The sequence below is a fragment of the Clarias gariepinus genome, chromosome 26, assembly GCF_024256425.1.
Source record: "Clarias gariepinus isolate MV-2021 ecotype Netherlands chromosome 26, CGAR_prim_01v2, whole genome shotgun sequence".
Taxonomy (NCBI): domain Eukaryota; kingdom Metazoa; phylum Chordata; class Actinopteri; order Siluriformes; family Clariidae; genus Clarias; species Clarias gariepinus.
The window spans coordinates 23,166,766-23,186,903 of record NC_071125.1 but is presented as its reverse complement, the minus strand read 5'-3'; the positions used below and the strand labels follow the sequence as shown (position 1 = coordinate 23,186,903).

Below are 20,138 nucleotides of genomic sequence, written 5' to 3'. Positions count from 1 at the left end.
GTCCTTTACCCCTCCGACAGGAAATGGACAGTGGCAAAGTTACAGTAGTTCAACATATGAGATCAGAGACGAGGTTTTTCTCTCTAAAGCAGAAGCAGATGTCGGGGCTGGAACGCGGCCGGGGTTCAGACTAACCACCGCGCTGCTTGCTTTAAAAAAAATTAACCTAATTAATCAAGACCTATGGCAGACTTTGTTTCAGACGGATTACATTTTTTTCCAGGGGTTATTAGGTTAAACAGATGTGTTTTTTGAACTGTAGAAGAATAACATCTGTATGGATAAACATTTGAGAAAATTAAGTTAACCCGTCTTAAACTCTGAGCTCCATCGGGAGTGAAATAATAATAATAACTATAATCTGGCTCTTTAGAGGAACACCAAAGCGGATTGGCGGCGTCTCCGACCTCTGATCGTGTCAAATTAACCTGATCGGCTCGGCTAAGCCGCGTCCTGGGAGGTCATCACCTCTGCGCTCTGAGGGATGGAGAGCAGGTTCAGAAACTTGCACTTATTATTATTATTTTGTTCGTGCAGATCAGAATTAAAAAGAAACGAGAAGGATTGAAAAATAGGAAAAGGAGGGGCACGGCCGGACGGAGCGCCGTCTTTACCTCACTGCCAGCTGCTCTGCTGGTGTCTCGGAGACTTTGCCTCGCCCTACTTAAACCCTCCTGCTGCTTGAGAATTTGATCTCGCAGCTGTTGAGATTGTTCTGTCCTTTCCTGTAATTTGGACTGGAGCAGGCCGGCGTCTAAACCTGGGCTATTAACTTTCTCCTCACTGATCTGCCGCTGAGAGAGAGAGAGAGAGAAAGAGAGAGAGACAGGGAGAGAGAGAGAGAGAGAGACAGAGAGAGAGACAGGGAGAGACAGAGAGAGAGAGACAGGGAGAGACAGAGAGAGAGAGAGACAGGGAGAGAGAGAGAGAGAGAGAGAGAGAGAGAGAGAGAGATAGGAGCTGAGTGTCGTTACAAATCAATATAACAAGGCTTTGAAGTTTAACAGTGAAACAAAAAAACGCTGCCTTTTCCAATAACACTGATTCTAACATTTAGGCTCCGAGTAGCAGCCATAAGCACCTTTATGAGGTCACATTGCAGGATGAGGTTTACTTAATACTGAAGGAAGGAGTCTCCAGTGTTAGCGCTTTATAACAGTCACACTGTATCTTTTTACATCTTCCGGACAAAGGAGTCTGTTAATGTGACAGAACAAAGGAATGACAAAATGAAGGAACTCAAAAAGTGAGATTTTAGGTGGATTTATTTATTAAAGGCTAAAACTTGTCTTTAAATATGTCGAACATCCTTCGAGAACACATCTGTAAATAAGAGACAAGCAAAAAAATCTATGCAGGCAGAAGGAAAGACAGGTGTATGGATGAGAATGACTGAGTGCAGGACAAAATAATAGGAAAGAATGAAGGAGGAAAGAGAGTAGGGACTAAAGAAAGCAAAAAAGAAAGTAGGAAGGAAGACGCACACTGTAAATAAAACACAAGCAGGTCAGGGGAATTAAACATCAAAGACAAGAATGAAGCTGGGAGGAAAGATGAAAGAAAAGTGGAAGGAAAACAGAATGTAAAGAAAGAAGAAAGTAATGAATAGAGAAATGAAAAAAGTGTAAAAGAACAAAGACGATTAAATGACAGTAAATTACAGATGGAAAAAAAGGACGAAAGAAAAACAAAAGTAGGAAAAAGAGAAAAGGGCCAAAATAAAATACAGATAGAAATAAATAAATAAAGAGAGACAGACAGATGCCTGGAAGTGAAAAAGAAAGAAAGTTGGAAGAAGAATTAAAAACAAGGAAATGAGGCAGGTGAAAGAAAAGAAAGAAGGAAAACAGTAAAGAGGGAAGAAAGTTAATGGATAACGAAATAAAAAGAAAGAAAAGGTAGGAAAAAAGAAAGAAGAATAAACGCATCGCGTCGCGTTCTCAGGTCCCGTGTAAATAAAGATGCAGGGTTTTTTCCCACCGCTGCAGTTTCACGCGGGCCTTCGATGCACAACTCAATACTGGGAGCGATCCTGCAGTAACACACTCCATCGATCAACGCTTTCACACTTCATCGCAAAATTACTCGGCGGCCGCTCCGCTATTCATACCGCACGCATCAATTATTGAAGGGTATTATTATTATTATTATTATTATTATTATTATTATTTAATTTGATCTGGTGATTGTGGTCACTTTTCCATCACACATTGGTGAAGCTATTAAAGTAAAGGAGCTGACCGCACTTTCAAAGAAAAAAAAAAAGCAGAAAGAGTAAGAAAAGAGTTAGCCTACGAGACGCAATCAGCGGCAGTTAAAATCAAACGACTTTGTTTTGTCAAGGACAAAGCGCTCGGAAAAAAAGAACCGAAACGTCCCTAAGAAAGGGGAAAAGAAAACGCTTAAAGCAAGAAACCAAACCCAATTATAATCATCATTAGTATGCTTCCTTAATGTTCTCATTTATTATTCAGGGAGAGCCATGAGAACTTAGATTCATCCTTCTCACACGTTGACGCTAAAACGTATTTAAATGAAGCGCGAGAACCCAGAATCCTCGGCGGGACAGAGCCCGGCTCGTTATCGAGCATCGCTGCTGCGATTAAAATGAGGCGTGTTCTCGTGGGGGGGAAGTGGGCGGGGCTTTACCTCATTTCACTGGGTGTGGAGTGTGTGCTGGTCATATGTGTGTGTGGCAACTACTGTTGTAAAAAAATAAGAGAAGAAGCCTTTTATTGTTTTGCTAAAGATTTCAACAATAAGCAAAAAAAAAAAAACACTATGATGAGGGGCGTTCAAGTCAAACCAGGACTTTTCTCGTAAATGATGGTGTAAAACCACTGACGTTTACATTCACTCCAAGACATTTCTGAAATACATGCGTGAAAAAGCCATTAAAGGAGTTCCCAGGAGGCCGGCGTTTCAGACATATAGCAGGCTGTCCGTTCATGACTTGGCGTACTGAGGAAACGTTCCACCTTGGTGATGTCCAAGCTCTCGTGAAACACTGGAATAAGTGCATTAGTGTATCAGGGGATTATAAAGAGAAATAAAGGAAGTTTTTATGCTCAGAACTGTGTTCTGTTATTCTGTACAATCAAATGTTACAGTTTGACTTCAACACCCACTGTAATAATAAAATCCTCTCTTTTATCACTTATTTTATTTATGATTTTAAAATGACTTTAACTTTTTCATGCATTGCCTACAATTATGGATAATCAATCCAATTTCAGAACATTTCCTCCTCCAGTTTATTTGTCCATTCCAGGTGCTGCTGTGTTTTTATCCAACAAAAGTGTGTATTGTATTATTGTGTTTTATTAAATAACCAAATTAAACAAAAACATTTGTTCGACCTGGGCAACACCCGCACCGTATTTCAGTACTAACTTTTTACATTTCAAGTGTATTACCAGAAACAAATAATCATTTCATCATTTTGTCCCTGAACCTTTAATATTTTACACTGAAGGATTTCTGTTGCGGCTGCTTTAAAATGTTATTCATCTGGCAGGGAATTGAAGTAATAGGATAAAAAACAAATAAATAAATAGATAGATATATTAAATAGAATACTATAGAAATATTATAAAAGAATATTAAAAAGAATCTCAATGTTTTTTTTAAAGTGACATGTGTGTCTATTATAAAAGTTGAACAAAAAAACTGGGTTCTAACAACTAAAATAGTCTAATTATTAAAAAACATCATTATAATGTCTCTCATAGAGAGAGTTCCCATGTGTGAAATATCAACTGAATTTATTAGCGAACAATACAATGTTAAGCGCTAACATTTATTATTATTATTATTATTATTATTATTATTATTATAAATACCTTCTCCAGAAATCTCTCACCTATTTTCTAAGTAATGTAATTCTCACGATTCTGTAAAAGAATGAGAAATAATAATAATATTTAGACGTGTCAGGAATCGGCTCCGTTGACAAAAACAACGCTCGTCACATCACTTCACATCACTGTCAGGTCTACAGACCTCATGGAACAAAGAACGCAGGAACATCAGCGCCGCTTTCATACGCTAGCAGGTGAACTGGGAATTCCAGGATAGGGGAAGAGTTTAAAAAAGGAAAAAAAGAAAAAAAAAAAAGCCCTGCACTTCCAAACAGCCCCCAGCTCGGAAACCTGCTTCTTCTGATAGCTAAAACAGCCAAACATTTCTGACAACAGCGGCGGGTTTTGAACACCTGCTCCTTTTTAAGTTGTGCAGCGTGAGCCGGCGATGACACGGTAAAACTGCGCTTCTGTGACAACGGTATCTGTGTGAACGAGAGATTAAAGTGTTTTCGTACATTCTGTCCATTAAAGTGATGCTTATGGGAGTGTGTTTGAGAGAAGGAAAAAAAACAACAACAACAAAAAACAAGCGTATTATTGAAACATGGTGCAGGATTCATCGGCGCAAAACAGGCAGGATTTAAAACTGGGTTCCGTCAAGAAGGGGAAAAAAAGAGGTCTCTTGTTTCATCAAGATGCAGAGCGAAGATTGAACGTGATGCTCGGAGAAAACACTTTTAAATGCAGAGGGGGGAAAACTAGACACTTTTATAACTATTGGCCCGGAGTCCAGGTGCATGGAATTCAAGAAAAACAACTAATATTTAAAACAAAAACTACTGTGAACAAAATTACATTATATGTTTGTAGAACAGTCCTGAAGACAAAACTAGGAAATAGCACACACGGAATGGTGAAATTAAGTCCAGAGAAACACTAGTGCTGTTGCTCATGACAGTAAGACAGGAAGCTCAGGAAATCTGGACAACTACAAGAAGCATCAGGTGCAGTCGCAAAAACAAAATAATCAAACGCTCAGAGCGCAAGAGGAAGTCCTCCCAGCTTCAGAAAGCACCAATTAAACACACAGCAGATCAGATTAAAGCCGTCAGGAACACATCATGGAGCTCAAGCAGCATCTCAACATCTCAACTGTTCAGAGGAAACGGTGCTTCAGGTTCCTTCAGCATTGTTCAACAACACTGAACATCATGAGAGAAGGCGTGTCCAAACTTATAACACTAATGTACGGTTCTGTCTGGCTTGCGAGGTCAAAGACAAACCACACTATTTTACTATTTATTATTTTTATTATATAGAATGAAATGATCTGAATTTGCTTTTATTTTGAAACCCCTGTGTAGTGCGAGTGTGCTTCATCCTGTCATGTGATCGACCCGAGTGAGGTTTGAGGTCGCAGTGTCACCTGTTGAGTCTGAGGGGACTGAGGGGACTAAAAACCATCCAGAGCAGGTCGTGAGAGTGGGAGCCTTGTCATCTGTTACTGTAACAACGAGCATTAAAAAGTTGAGCTGGGGGAACAAAATGATTCAGTTATGAATCAATTCAATTCAGTTTTATTAGTATGGCGCTTTTAACAATAAACCAGAATTATGCATGCCTAGTCTGCAACGAAAACGTAGCTGTGTTAAAACATAAGGCCTCACTAGGAGACAAAACTTTTAGAGAAATACAGAAATGTTTCAAAGTTGAGAGAGGATGACCACGGAGGGATCGCTAGCTAAGCTACAAAAGCAGCAAGTACTTTTACAAAGCTTCACACAACAAAGGAAGCACAAGGAAGTATAAACCACCTGCGTAGTCTGTTTGAGGAATGAGGTGACAAAAATTTGCGTGGCCCTCAAGCAACATTCTGTAAACTAACTACCCACCGTGAAGTTCACCCAGCAACCTGATGAGCTCGCACTGGACCAGCAGGAAGATCTCAGGAATGGTAAGGAAACACGTCTGAAACTCTGAAAACTTTTAACTATTAATACCCTTGACGCTGGTACTCTAGTCCTGATTCCTGAAAAATTCCTTCAGATGACGCAACTTTTAAGGTGACCCTGCTGAAAGGGAGAACTCAGAAATAGAATATCAGATTGCTCCATTTCCCAAAAAAATATAATAATAATAATATAGTGAACTTAATCCTAAATATTATATTGGAGAACTTCAGCTGGAGGAAGAATCTACAAAGGGCATAATAAACTAATTACTTTGCCAATCAGAGTCTCCCTGGGGGAATTTGCTCAGGCTGTGCGTCCGGCTCGGTGCTGGATTGAGTCCCCATTCTGAATCCTGAGACGGAGCGAGACTCGGGGAGAAAGAATCGCTTAAATCCACGGCGAGGTAAAGCTCTCAGTCTTTTCAAGACGTCAATCTGGCAGAGCAGGACGATGTGAATGAGACCAGCCTTTACGGCGTCTGGCAGAAACCAAGTGTGTGTGTGTAATAAATTAAACAGATTTTCAAGGACATTCTTAAAAGTCCTAAGTAGTCCAAAGTGACAGGAAGTAGGTGAGTGAATTTTTAATTCCTTTACAAAAAGGCTTTAACAGGCTTTCCAAAAACAAGAGTGTTTTTTTACAGATAAAGTTTAAAAAAAAAGTCATTCTGACGGGAAGGTGCGTATTTACAGACTTGAAGGACGCAATCTGAAGGCAAATTGAGCTCAGCTTTAATAAAGTCGCTCTCTGATAACACGTCCAGCTTGAAGCCAGACAGAGCTTCAGCCTTCAACATAATTAATCCATTAGAGTGTTTTCTGCGCTCCTGCTTAAACGTGGTCAGCGCCCTGAATGGAAGGCAGCGGCGCAGGAACAATGGACGCGGCGGGCGAGAGAGAGAGAGAGAAATTTCCTTTACAAGGATGAAGGCATGAAACTTTAACACGAGCTCTTAGAATGAAGGATTTCAGGAAGTTTTCTGTAGTTAAAGGAGGTTATGGTTTATATAGTATGTTATATGTTTTTACCTTGAAAATATAATTTCAGTTCTTCAGTTTTAATAAACCTCCTTTCTGCACGATTGTTCTCTTTACCTACATAATATCCAGTATGTGCTTTACATTTTCCACTTCCATCTCCTGTTGTACTGTCTTTAATACAGCAGTTCTGGTTCACAAGTTCACATTTAGTTACTACACTTACAAAAGGCAATTAGTCAGTAGTATTTGGGTTACCATGGCAACACACAATGCTTCATCCAGCTGTGGCTTCTTTGGGAACGATTGAACATGATTTTTTTTTTTTTTAGTTATGTTGTATCTGAAATGTCACCAGATATTAATGTCTGGCTTATAGAACTGTTGCGTAAAACAGTATCATGTCTGTATTGCACTGACCATCAGCACGGCTGTGATTACCAATGATTACCTGTGATTACCTGCGGCACGGCAAATCACAGCCGTGCTCATTTTCAGTAACACTCAAGCTCCTGCGATATTGATTACTATTGTATTATGGGACAAATTTCCCAGTTGGGATTAATAAAGTGTTTCTGAAGGCAAAGTGGTCCAGTTCACGTTTAATATAATATATTTATTTAAAAAAAATAAAAAAATAAAACGTTTTAGCGGCATGGTGACGTGGTGGTTAATACTGTGGCCTTGCACCTCCAGGGTCGAGGGTTCGATTCCCATCTCGGGGTCTGTGTGAAGTGTGCATGATTTCCCTGTGCTTCATAGGTTTCCTCCCTTCCTAGCGTTCCCAAATTGCCTGGAGTGTGTGTGTCCTCCGATGAATTGACTCTGCCTCATGCCTGGAGTCTCCTGTTTTAAGCTCCAGGCCTCCTGTGACCCTGTACCCTGTAGGATAAGCGCTATAGACATAAATAAATGAAAGAATAAAATCCGTTTTAAGCCCCGCCTCCTCGTGTTTCTTCTGCACATACAGATATGCCAATAAACAACCGCTAACACTCTTAGTGCACACGCAGAGTACAATTCATGTCACGCTTTCCAGAGCGATCTGAGATTTACTTGGATGCTTCAGGACAAAAATGGCGATGGCGACGCGAATCGCTCGACTGAAACCCGGCATCTTTATGCGCCCGCCGTTACGCTGTGAAATAAAACTGACGCCTCCTGCGTCAACAGAAAAGCTTCAATCCCTGAGCCACAGAAACAATCGCATCGAGTTTGACGATCCATTAGCTTCCTGTGTTGATGGAGATAAAAGGAGGATGTTGGTGGTGGTGGTGGTGGGGGGGGGAGATTATTTTGGACACATAGACTCTATAAACGACAAATGTAATGCTTTTTTTCCTGGAAACCACAGCCGATGGCATTCGGATTGAGGCGTGGGGGGAGGCGGAGAGAAGCTTTTTAAGCTTTCAGCAGCACAAGCACAAGGTATCACTTGAATATATAATAGAATCTGAGCTGACACTGGAACCAGAGCCCTGGGTATTAAGGCCCTGTATCTCGGTTTCCTGAGCCCAGTCTGCACCGGACACGCAATCTTAATCAATTTCTATCCAATTGCCGTCCTCGCCGCAACACCATCCCGCATCCCCTCCTTCCTTCCCTCCCTCCCTCCCTTACATCAACTCGCTCTGTTTTTAGCAGCCGCTCGTAAAAGTGCAGTTAGCCCGATGTCCCCAGGACGTTAATACATCCAACTCAATATGGCATGCTAATGTCCTAAACGAGCGCGGTGCCGTGTTTATTCCGCTCCGCCGCAATGAAAAACTGTCCTCCGGCTCGAGAACAATGCAAACAGATTAAATAAGTTTATACGTACCCGGCGCCTGCTAACTCGAGATGTGAATAAACATACTTTGGAAAGAAAAAAAAATTGTGTTGTTTAACAAACACGTAAGCGAAAAAACTTCTTTAAAACCTATGTAACGATAATTGTGCATCGGAAGTTATGAAAGTGTCCACTTTCTAACTTAAAAAAATCTGAGACACTGATACGTCATTATTACAGTCAGACATAAAGCTGCAGTTTGAATTTATCAGAGATTACCCTTTGCATCATATCAAGCTAATTTTTTTCTTTCTCCAATTTAAAAGGACAAACAAAAGAGATGCCGGTGAGAAAAGCGCAAACTTATCTCGTGGACAAACAACTAAAACCCCTCACGATATACTGTTACAACAATAAACTTTTTTTTTCTTTTTTTTTTTTTGTTTTACTTAAGAGAAACACAAATGCATCTGCTAACCACTGCCCTGATCACACGTCAGGACTTCAGAGACACTTTATTTCTCCAGGAAGAAGAAGAACCGCAATGCTAAGAAAATCGTCTCGCTAACACACGGTCGCGTCACGCAGACTGAAATGTTCCCCAACGCACACACACACACACTTGATGTAGCAGCAGCAGGTGACATTTTCAACAGGTACCCGTGTGCAAACATGGCCATATGGCACCTCTGTGACGCCCCATTAGCAGAGCATGACAAGGAGGAATTATCGCACGCCCGAGACTTCATCAAACACGCCGGAGCGCTGCCAAGGCCAGACATCAGATAATGAAGACGCAGCGAAATACGGGATGCTGCTACAGACAATTAATTAAGTAATTAGGCTAATGACTTCTTTACACAAGCCCTCTTCTTTTGGCTACAGATATGAATTAATTAACGCAGCTAATTTAATTAGCCAGGTTGTAATTTCCCAGCTGCTCCGGAGGTCCTCCCTCCTCCTTCTCCCTCCTCCTCCTTCCCCTCCTCCCTCCATATCCGGATTCTCGGCTAATCGCCAAGTTTGGATGGCTTCTTCAATAAAATACCGCCAACCATGCACCAGTGTGTGGAGAAGAAAAAAAGACTTCGCTAGTGGATCAGGGAATGGTTAACCCACTGCATCTGACCAAATCCTAATCAATCTGAAATGACTGGGTGACTGGGTCCAGAATTATTGGTCGCCCCATAAGGAAACAGGATGCACTATGGGAAGAAGGCAAGCCGGCGGAGGAAGTGATGATGCTCTGGGTCGATGTTCTGCTGGAAAACCATCAGGCCTGTCGATTATGTGGATGTGACTTTGACATGTACCACCTCCTTAAACATTGTTAATGACCAAGTATCATGGAGACGGTGTTCCCTGATGGCATGGATAGTCCTCCCTGACAACTTGTTCAGGAACGGTTTGAGGAACATAAGGAATTCAAAGTTTTGATTCGCTCTCCAAGTTCTTCAAAATCGCAATCCTATTGAGTGTCTATGGAAAGTGCTGGAAAAACAAATCTGATCCATCGAGGCCCGACCTTGCAACTTACAGAACTTGAAGGAACTGCCACTGACGGCTTGGTGCCGGATACAACACAAACCTTTAGAGCTCTAATGGAGTCCAGGGGCTGTTTTTGGGACACAAGAGAAACTAAACAATATTCAAAAGCTGCATCTAAGTTACTGCATGTTTGCACCACCAGGAACTCAAAAGGTGTTAAACCATATTTCACATTACAACACTTATACCCTTTTTTCCACCAAGGCGTGCAAGTTTTTCCAAAACTACTGTATTTCGGAGCTCGTGCCCAAGCACCGGCCCCCAGACACAAAAACTGGTTCCATGGCAGCACCAGACCAACACTTTGCTGGGCTAAAACAAAGAACCGCTTACACCAGGGGCTGGGGAGGCGGGATTATCATGATCAACTTAACGTTTGTGACCACTATCTTTGGACTCAAATGCAGTGGGCAGGTCAAATGCTTTCTAGTAAAGATAAAGCCAGGAGAACTGCTCGCAAATCCATGCTGGAGTTCGCCATTGTTGTTGTTGTGCTTGCCGCTAGCATGTATTTGCTGTGAAAGTAGAGACGTAGAGTGATGTGACGTAATGACATGACTCTCTACCCCATGGAAAAACAAAGCAAGTTCTTAAGAGGTTCGCTATTGAACCAGCATTGAACTACTGTAGCACCAGACATGAAGTAGCACCTGGTTCACGTTCTCTTACGAGGGCGAGTCAAATAAAAACCTTTAAAGTGCCACAAGTTGAAAGGACGAACGGGAGATTATGTGGAAAAAATGAGGCAACAATGCCAAATATTTAAATGATCCATCCTCAAACATTTATACTGCATTATCAATAGATGATAGAGAGCTCACTGAGGATCGGCGTATAAATTTATATTATAGTTTTGGGGAAACTATACTATAAACTAAATAAACTAAAAGACGTAGGGTAAAAACCTTCAGAAAAGGAGTTCAGAAAAAAAACCTTCAGAAAAGGAGTTCAGAAAAAAAACCTTCAGAAAGGTTAAATTCTCCGGACTTTCGAAGGCTGCAGGATTTGACGCAACTCTTGTCTAATTTTCTGCCACGTCCGTGTGTTTAAGTACCTCGATTGATCCTGTGTATGTTTGTGAATCTGTCTAACTGTACAACATGCATATGATCAATCATGAGCCATAAAATAAATGTGTTCAAACTATAAAGGAAATGAGAAAAGAAGAAAACAGGACCTCCTGATGACTATGAAAGAAGGGAAAGAAGAAGAAAAAAAAACAGATCTGAATGACATCTGCTATTTATTTATCCAGGAAGGGCCGAGTGAGTATCACGTACGTATACACACACATACACACACACACACACACACACGACGTTTCCCAGACACATGAATGGTGATGCATGAAATTTGGGAGGCCGAGGATTCCTCCAGATTTTCCTTCCTGTCCTTTCCCCATGAGATCGCACGAACATCTGGACTTCACAGTGCGGCGGCGGCGAGTACCACGACTCGAACGTCCACAATACGAAGCAAACCGTCCGTCGAGAGAGAGAGGGAGAGTGATCAGCGTCAGGCGTGAGGAGAATTCAAAATGACGGAGTGAGAGGAGAAAATAAATAAAATAAAATAAAATGGAGGAACTGGGCACAAAAGCACTTTCAGGATGTCACGCCCCCCCGCTGCAGGCCTGCTACTCAACCCGTCTGTCCCTAGCAGCCCCTACCCAGCATGCACCGGGGGCTCGGCGGGGATCTGAGTGGAAGGAGCGGTTTGGAACCAAATTTGGTGAAAATGAGCGAGATGAATGGAGCTCGATGAAGGGTACGGGGGGAGAAGGGGGGTGGGGGGGGCAATAGGGAGGCAGTGGGGGGCAGTCTCCTGGCAGTGATGCAGATAGTAAATCAAGGCTAAAAAGAACCTGTATTTTTCATCAGGTTACCAGATGGAGACCGGCCTCATCTTTCATCTGATCGTACGAGAAGAGGGACGTCTGGTTTGGGGGGGTTGGCACGTTATTTTATTTCTCCTTTTAAAGCCACCAAACCTTTAAATCAGCAGAGGGAGCAAGAAAGCTTTCACACGCGCGTTTGTTTTCTAGCATGCTAATCAAGACCGTCTGCTCACGTTATACAACTTAGCATTGAGATCCATGAGATGAGCTTCGCTACAAATGTCGTATTCTGTACATCTAAAAAAAAATATTAACTTTTTTTGTTACACATTACAGGTTTGTTTTGGAAATTTTTTAGTTATTTATTTTTTGTCCTGATCCAGTTAGCAAAAGTAACTCATCCTGTACAGCTGTTTTCTGTCTTCTGCTATCCCGCCTTGTCTGATCCTCTTTTTTCCAAAAAGTGTCAAAATTAAAAATGTTTAAGACATGAGTGATAAACACACTAATCCTGACTTCAGCTTTCTTCTGTATGACGTGAAGCATGAAAACATTTACTACAGTACTGCATGTCTGGGAAAGATTTACACAAAATATTTGGAAACTTTAAATAAATTTACAACCACATACTCAGACTACAGAATTTCCTCCTGGTTGCTAGAACTCAGCAGGTTCTGGCTGTGAGGCTGTTCATGACTGCAGCAATGTTGAATTCAGAACAGAAACCAGATACAGAAATTATTACGGCCCAGTTCTGGCCCACTTCGAACACGTTCATCTGTTCCTCAAACCGCCCGCAGGTCAAACACACATCTGAACAATTAGTGCATGTTTGTCCACTGATAAATCCTCATTGCCTGTATTTGCACATTTATCTCATCCTTCACATACATTTAAAATATTATATTCTGTTTTCCTATTAGTCGATTCTGTAAAAGCATGGGTCATCTCCCGCAATGTTATTTTAATTTATTTGTTTATTTTTAAACAACAAAAATAAACTTCTAAAACAAGCATGTCTAATTATTTTAAAATATCTATTTATCTGTCTGTCTGTCTGTCTGTCTGTGCTGAAAGTCAGACACATGTCCAGGTGCTATCTGACAGAGGAGTTCACGATTCATCACGGTTTCTTGGTAACACGACAAGCTGCGATTTTTCTTTATTAACTTCAAGACAGAGACACAAGACAAGCGGGTCTACAGATGCTATAATATACGTGAGATCAGGAAAACGCTTAGTCCCAGTTTGACTTGAACACCCCTCATATGTGTATGCATGGTTCAAGTCAAACCGGGACCAAAGTGTTCCATTTTTTTTTTTGAACAGTATATATACATCTAACATAATAAGAAAGCACTGCAATTTACTCCAAACTTCTGGAACGTCATCAAGAGGATGATGGAGGGTCACAAACCATCATGCAAAGCCGAGCTGTTTGCTTTTTTGCAAGACAAAAAAAAGTGGTATAAAGTTACCCAACAGCAATGTGACAAACTGGTGGAAAGCCAAAAACACATGAAAGCTGTAACTGCAAATCGGGGTTATTATTCCACCAAATACTGATTTCTTTATGTTATTTAGCCAAAGCATTAACACAATTTGTTTACAAATTATTTGCATTTGGTTTTATTAGAGCTATTAAAGCACTGCAAATATTGCATGATGATGGGTTATTTTGATGTGTTTTGATGATGTAATTTCCTTTATTAAATATACACTCTAAATAACAATAGTTATATTTTAAATTTAGGAGAAATATTGTCAGCAGTTCACAAATAATAATAATAACAATAAACTGTTTATCTAACCAACACATGCACAAGAAAGAAAAAAAACATGATAAACTGATTATTTTGCAGTGCTTTCTTATCTGTTTCCAGAGCTGTATATATGAATATAAACACAATTAAATGTGAGTTGCTGAGGTGTAAGAGCAATAAACCACTTTAGCTCCTATAGAAAAACTAATGCGCATTGGAACAAGTTGTGTTCTTGATGGTTTAAATGTCTCATACAAAGCTGTGATCTTTTTTTTTCTTCTCCTGCTATTCTTTTACTCCACACCCCAGTCCAGTAGGTGGCGGCATTGCAACAGCAGCTTGTAAAACCCAGAAGAAGAAGAAGAAGCGATACGCTTGCAAAACACGAGTATTTGCCTAAGATGTTGAAATTTTCTCTTTTCTGCAAAGGCTACAGTGAATTTTTATAGGTTTTGTACATTCTTAAGTTTTCTTGATTTAAAAACTTACAGTAGCTAACAACAACAACAAAGTATTGATTAAATTACATGGCTTTAATCGTTGCATTCTAGAAATTTGTACTAATCGATTGTGTGAAAAAAAGAATAAAGAAGTTGCATGTTTAAATGTTGCATGCGACTTCCCACAAATAAACAAACAAACAAATAAATAAATAGATAAAGGAACAGTTTGAGTCGAGACAGTTTCAGATGAACCCTCAACACAATGCATGTAATATTAATGCTGCTTTTATCCCCCCTCCCTTCATCTCTCTCTCTCTCTCTCCCTCTCGCTCCGCCCCACCTAAAATATTGTTAATCAAGGTTCCGTTTCGAATGACAAAATGCGGCGAGAGGGGGAGTGAGTCGCTGTGATATGATAATTTGCAGCAGATATATCATTTTCTGAATAAAATGCTGAACCCTATGATTAACTACGGGCTCGTTGGAGACGGCACGCTGATTAATTTTCTCTCTCTTCAGCCAACGCCAAGGTCTTCATTCTTTCCCACCCTGTTTTTTTTAAGGGTGAAAATCAAATCAGTTCTTCTTTTCTAATTTCTGAATAACCTTGTGCCATTCGCCGCACTCCTTCTCCTCTTCCTCCTCCTCTTCGTCTTTTCTCACCAGAGAACTTTTTTTAAGATGTCTAAAGATCTTTGCTGTTGTCGAAACAGAAAAAAAAGAAGAAAATGCTGAAGACTAATGAAACATCTCTGTATCGCGTAATGATTTGTAAACTCTCTCCTTCTGAGTAATCGCGGCCGCCCGCTCCTGACGTGTTAAATCCTCCTAAGCGAAGCATCAAAGCGAGTTTTCCTTGACCAGCACGGAGGTAATTGGGCTCTTCGATTTGATATCTCTCAGGTGCGTCTTCGTCGATAAAGCGGGACAAAAGAAATCAAACGTCCCGGCTTGCGTCTTGCTCGGGTTTGTTAGCGAGACGATTGCGCGTGATGAGGGAGGAAGAGGAGGACAGATGATCGCCTAATAACCGAGGCCCCCCCACCGCCAACATCCCCCCAATGGTGCACGCGATGCAAAGAAAGACACCTTGATGAAATAAAAAATCTGTTTATCAAAGAAGAAAATCAGTGTATGTGTGCTCTACAAGCAGGAAGTGCAAATGATTCAAAAAGAGAGAAATAACAAGGAATGTCAGTCATACAGGACAGTTGACATCTTGTCTTAATTTTCTGAGACGTTTAGAAAGGAGTGGAGGACGAGTAAATTAGTGCTCGTGGTTGATCAGAAACAGGCACTTGTGTTGAGCGAGTCACATAACTTCTAGTGTCATTACTTCCTTAATGCCAAAAAAAAAAAAAAAAAAGGACGTTTGTTGTCTTTAGAGCTTCATCGTGTGTGTTTATAGTGGTTTAATTGAAGACTGCAAAAAAAAAAATCTCAGAAACATGCACGGTTGACTCTGTCGATTTGCCCCATAAATCATCCCGGTGCTCAGACAACTCGTCCAGACACAAATTCTGATGATCGATGACCTGTTTAGCTTTGATTTTTGAAAGCGACGAGCTCGCCTCTGAGACGTCACGCGGGAAGGGAAGAAAAAGAAGAAGAAGAAGCACGGGCAGGACAGACGTCACGTTTTTCTCGTCAAATTATCTCGCAAAAACGAGCGCGCCGTTATTAAGGCAGGCCTCCGGAACGCCGCCGGGACACGGTTGGGGTGAGGGGGTGGGGGGGACTGAGACGGGAGGCATTTTGTGGTGTGAGAGAGAGACAGACAGAGAGAGAGAGAGAGAGAGAGAGAGAGGACGGATTTGCATTAGCAGCCCTGTAATGTGTGCATGATTTGTGATATACAGCAGTCATCAACAAACTAATTCCTCAGTCCTGCGTGCCTAACACAGCGCTATAAATATTAGCCTAGCAAGACGCACGCGCACACCCGCACGTAAATCAGACAGAGAGAGAGAGAGAGAGAGAGAGAGAGAAATGGGGGACACGAGCAAATGAAGAGCAACGCAGCTCTCGGGGACGGAATTAACATAAACAGGGTGCGTTTTAAATTCTGACTTAAACCCCCCCCCCCCCCCCCCCAGTGCTCTTGAGCCGGATTACAATTAGAGAAATTAGAGCGGACGCGGGCGAGCTGTGAATTTTTCATGTGTCCTCTAAATGAGTGAGCGCCTCGGTGCTGATTGGAGACGTGAATTATTCATTCTTAACACGCAGACGCTGTTAGAGATGGAGCAGACGGAGGCGAGGTGTCTCTCGGACTGACACGGTGGCATGACATGCGGCCAGACTCCAGCTGGTGGCTCTCTTCTCCTGTGTGTGTGTGTGTGTGTGTGTGTGTGTATGTGTGTGTGTAGGGGATTCAGAGCTTAAGCTTTGCCAGATGAGGAAAAGAAAGACAGAGAGTAATATCATGAGAGGGAGGAGAAGGAGAAAAAAAAACAAGAGAGAAAAAAGAAGCCTGGCTGGTGAGCGAACGCCTGTTTATAGCTGCTGTAGCGCAAGTGAGAACAGGAATATAAAAACTGAATACGACATTAAACAATGCAGAAATAACATGAGGGGAAAAAACGAAGAGGCCGAGCTGTTCCAAACCGCTTTGAGCCACCACTGCCCTGAAAGAGCTAAAGTGAGGCGTCTGGCTTTCTTCCTTCTTCTGGACTTCAACAGATACAGCCGACAAACTGCTTGCCGTCCTTCAGAGCAACACCCCAAGGATATTGTTTGTAAAATTGCATCTGTTGTCGCACAAATATGACATGTTTTAACCCAGACAGCGCGAGCAAAGACGTTTCCTGAGGACAGGTGCATTTACTTTAAAGTCAGATAAAAACAACTTGTAATTGTGAACCTTCATGACATGCAAATCTGATCTGACCAAAGATTTGGAATTGAACGACGTGACTTGTAATGTCAATGTATCCGAATTCTTCGAGCTCTCCAAAAGGTTAATGTTCCTGCTGACCTACACTTCAGATTCTTTATTCTGGATGCTTGATTTTCACTCCTTTTCCAAACCCGCTGTTTCAGTGTCTGTAGCGTGAAGTAAACTGCCTCTAAACACCCTTTTGAAAAAGTGCATTGTCCTCGGCAATCAGAACTCAACCAATGAGTTTGGGACGTTATTGAGCATTTCCTTTCTGCATTTCTGATAAACTAAATAAAAAAAAAAACACGTGTGAAAGATCATTGATTCACAATGACATCTGTAATATTTAGCGACATTAAAGTTACAGCACACCCAGGCTGAGGAATGCTACGTTAGGCATTAGTGGTTAGCCGCTGACAGCTGACGTAGCCCGTCTTAAGGGCTAAAAATTGCTAGGTTAGCCTTTAGCAGTAAGCTGCTTCTCGTTATATTCTAGCCGTATTTATTTTAGCTATTAAAAGTGGCGTCCAGAGAACGGCAGCGCTAGGTAGAACTGGGTGGAGCTGAGCATTAAGCAAGGGGACACAATAGGGGACAAAGCTGGAGACACACCTGAACATCTAAACTTGCATAAAAAGTGAGTTTTGCATAATAGGTGTCCTTTAAGGAAAAAAAAAGAAAGAAGTAAATGAAAACTGATGAAGGTCAGAGAAAACAGAAGCACATGAGGATGACACGATGCGACCACGTCGGTGACGCTCGGCCCCGCCTCCGCTCGCCTTCAGCTCCAGCCAGCCGGAAGGAACGAAGCAAGGAAGGAAGGAAGGAAGGAGCTCTGGTATTCGGATGGATGAGTGCAGCGTCAGAAGGAGAAAAAGCCCCAAACGGCGAGCTAAAGCGCTCCCCCATCCTCACACGCTTGATTTCACCCCTTAATTAGAGTCATTCATCAGCGTGGCGGAGAGACGAGGCGGCCGCGTGCCACGCCACACCTTGCCACCTGTCAAAATTACAGCTTTGGCGTCGAGCGCCATTCCTCAAACAGTTATTTTCTACAAGCCTGGCTGCATCTCACAATTCACTATTTACTAGCGTCTTGCCCCTGCTGCTCTCCCTCTCTGTCTCACACTCACACACACACACACACACACACACACACAGCGAGGAGGAGGAGGACGAGGCAGTCATAATGTCAGTGTCAGGCGGTGTTAATAATCATTAAGCTGCAGATCAATCCCAATTAAAGCCCATTAGCAGTTTTATTGCACACATGATTATTGTTTTCATAATTCACACAAACACTCGTGTGTTTGTCCTTGACATGTGAGCGAGAAAAAAAAGATGTGTGATGACTTTCCAAACAAAGGATACAAAACAAACAAACAAAAACAAAAAAACATCACATGAGGCACGATAACAATAAAAGAAAAAAAAAAAAACGTTTATATTTAATTTTTCAATTTAGATAAAAACAAGCTTCACTTTTACACCAAAGGCTTTTCACACACCAATGCCATGCTGTGAAAGGAAAACAATCAGCGACAAAGTTGCTTTCGTATTCTTTTTCTTTTTTTTTTTTTTTTTACTCCTGAGGGGTTTTATTCCCGTTAAATCAAAGCAACTTGACCACAGTTATTTTTATTTATTAAATATAAATTACTTTGATCCTTTTGGTCCATAAAACAAGTCGACACTGCAGGCTGCTTTTATAAACGTTACAGATAATATAAGGAAAAAGATGAAGACGGAAACTTCACTATGACAACAAGTTTGTGTGTCATGCTGTTATGCATGCGCGATTGTGAAGGAGCTGTTGCCATAGAAACGGTAACATGTTAGAAAGAGCGCATTAATTATAAATAAAGCTGAACCAATCGGAATCCAGAATGCAGCAGCGCTGTGTGGGATAAAGGATAAGTACTGCTGTTTCTGCTCTGAGACGCTCGTATAAACCGATCGTACGGCAGAGCGGCTCCTGGACGTCACATGACCACTGCAACACACTCGATCAGAAAAAAAACATCACTCAGTGCATGTCTTTGGATTTGTTGGAGGAAACCAAAGAACCTGGAAAAAAAACACACCACGTATGGGTAGAACAAACCTCACACTCCACACACACACTGGAGGGGGGATTAAAACCTCCAGCTCTAGATGTGTGAAGTGACCACTAAGCCCCCGTTTCACCAAGAATGGACAACTTTTTGTGAAAAAACAAGAAAACATGGACTAAGCAAATTCTAGAGGACCTAAAGACGAAGACAGTCGATCACATCCAGGCCTGGACCATCGAAAAGCATGCAGAGGTGTCATGAACAAAGTCAGCGTACTGGTTGTCGGGTCAACCCACCCTCCAACCGCCAGCTAGCGGTTTCTTGACCCTTCATTAAGAAATCCAGTCCTGACACGACGCTGAACGCATATTTCAGACTCATGCGCCGATGAGACGAGCACGGGCGCCCGTCTTAATCGCTTTATTGATCACGTCTTTGCTTCATTACCGGGTCTGAAATATTCTTTCAGGGCTTTTCTTCCACCTTGGAGACAAACTTTACCTGTTAAAGCACGCAATATCGAAAAAATAAAATCACCACCATCCTAATTACTGGAGGATATTAATAGTTCCGTAAATATTAAACTTTATATCAATTTTCCCTTTTTGTTTTTAGTTCCTGAACCAATGCATATGATGAGGTACAGTCGACCCCCACGTGGCCTCAGTCGTTTGCAGATGTTTCCTTACAACCTAACTAATAGTTGGTCACCGAAACCCCCGCAGTTTCACGGGAACCTCAAATATCCACCATAATTTTTTCAAGCTATTTTATAAATTTTTATATGTTTTAACGCTAAACTATCAATAAAAGATCGATATAATTTAAATGTTGTATACATAACTACATAAATATAAATGTAAATTAAATATTAATGTAAATTCAGCTAAATATAGGCTACTTATAAAGTATAATAATGTGTACCTGTTTTATTACTGTAAGAAGAACACAAAGCGACCAAAGAGGTAAAAACCCTGGCTTGTGATGGTGAATTATTACTGTGTTTACCTTACAGAACTGATACCAAAGAAAACAACAGCGTGAACCAAAGAAAACACGCTTGCATGAATTACAGTACATAAATTCAAATTCTTTCATTTTATTTGTCACAT

General features: G+C 41.3%; 1 protein-coding gene across 3 annotated transcripts in view; it reads right to left on the bottom strand.

The window, feature by feature from the left end:
* The window catches only part of LOC128513951 (myosin heavy chain, striated muscle-like), a 142,196-nt gene that overhangs the window by 77,156 nt on the left and 44,902 nt on the right, over window positions 1-20,138 (bottom strand). For 2 of the 3 annotated variants that reach the window (XM_053487528.1, XM_053487530.1), the window contains one exon: window positions 615-788. The exons of the other annotated variant lie outside the window; for it this stretch is intronic. In XM_053487528.1, the coding sequence (XP_053343503.1) occupies window positions 615-788 (174 nt within the window). The remainder of the gene's footprint in view (window positions 1-614; window positions 789-20,138) is intronic. 3 annotated transcript variants of the gene reach the window in all.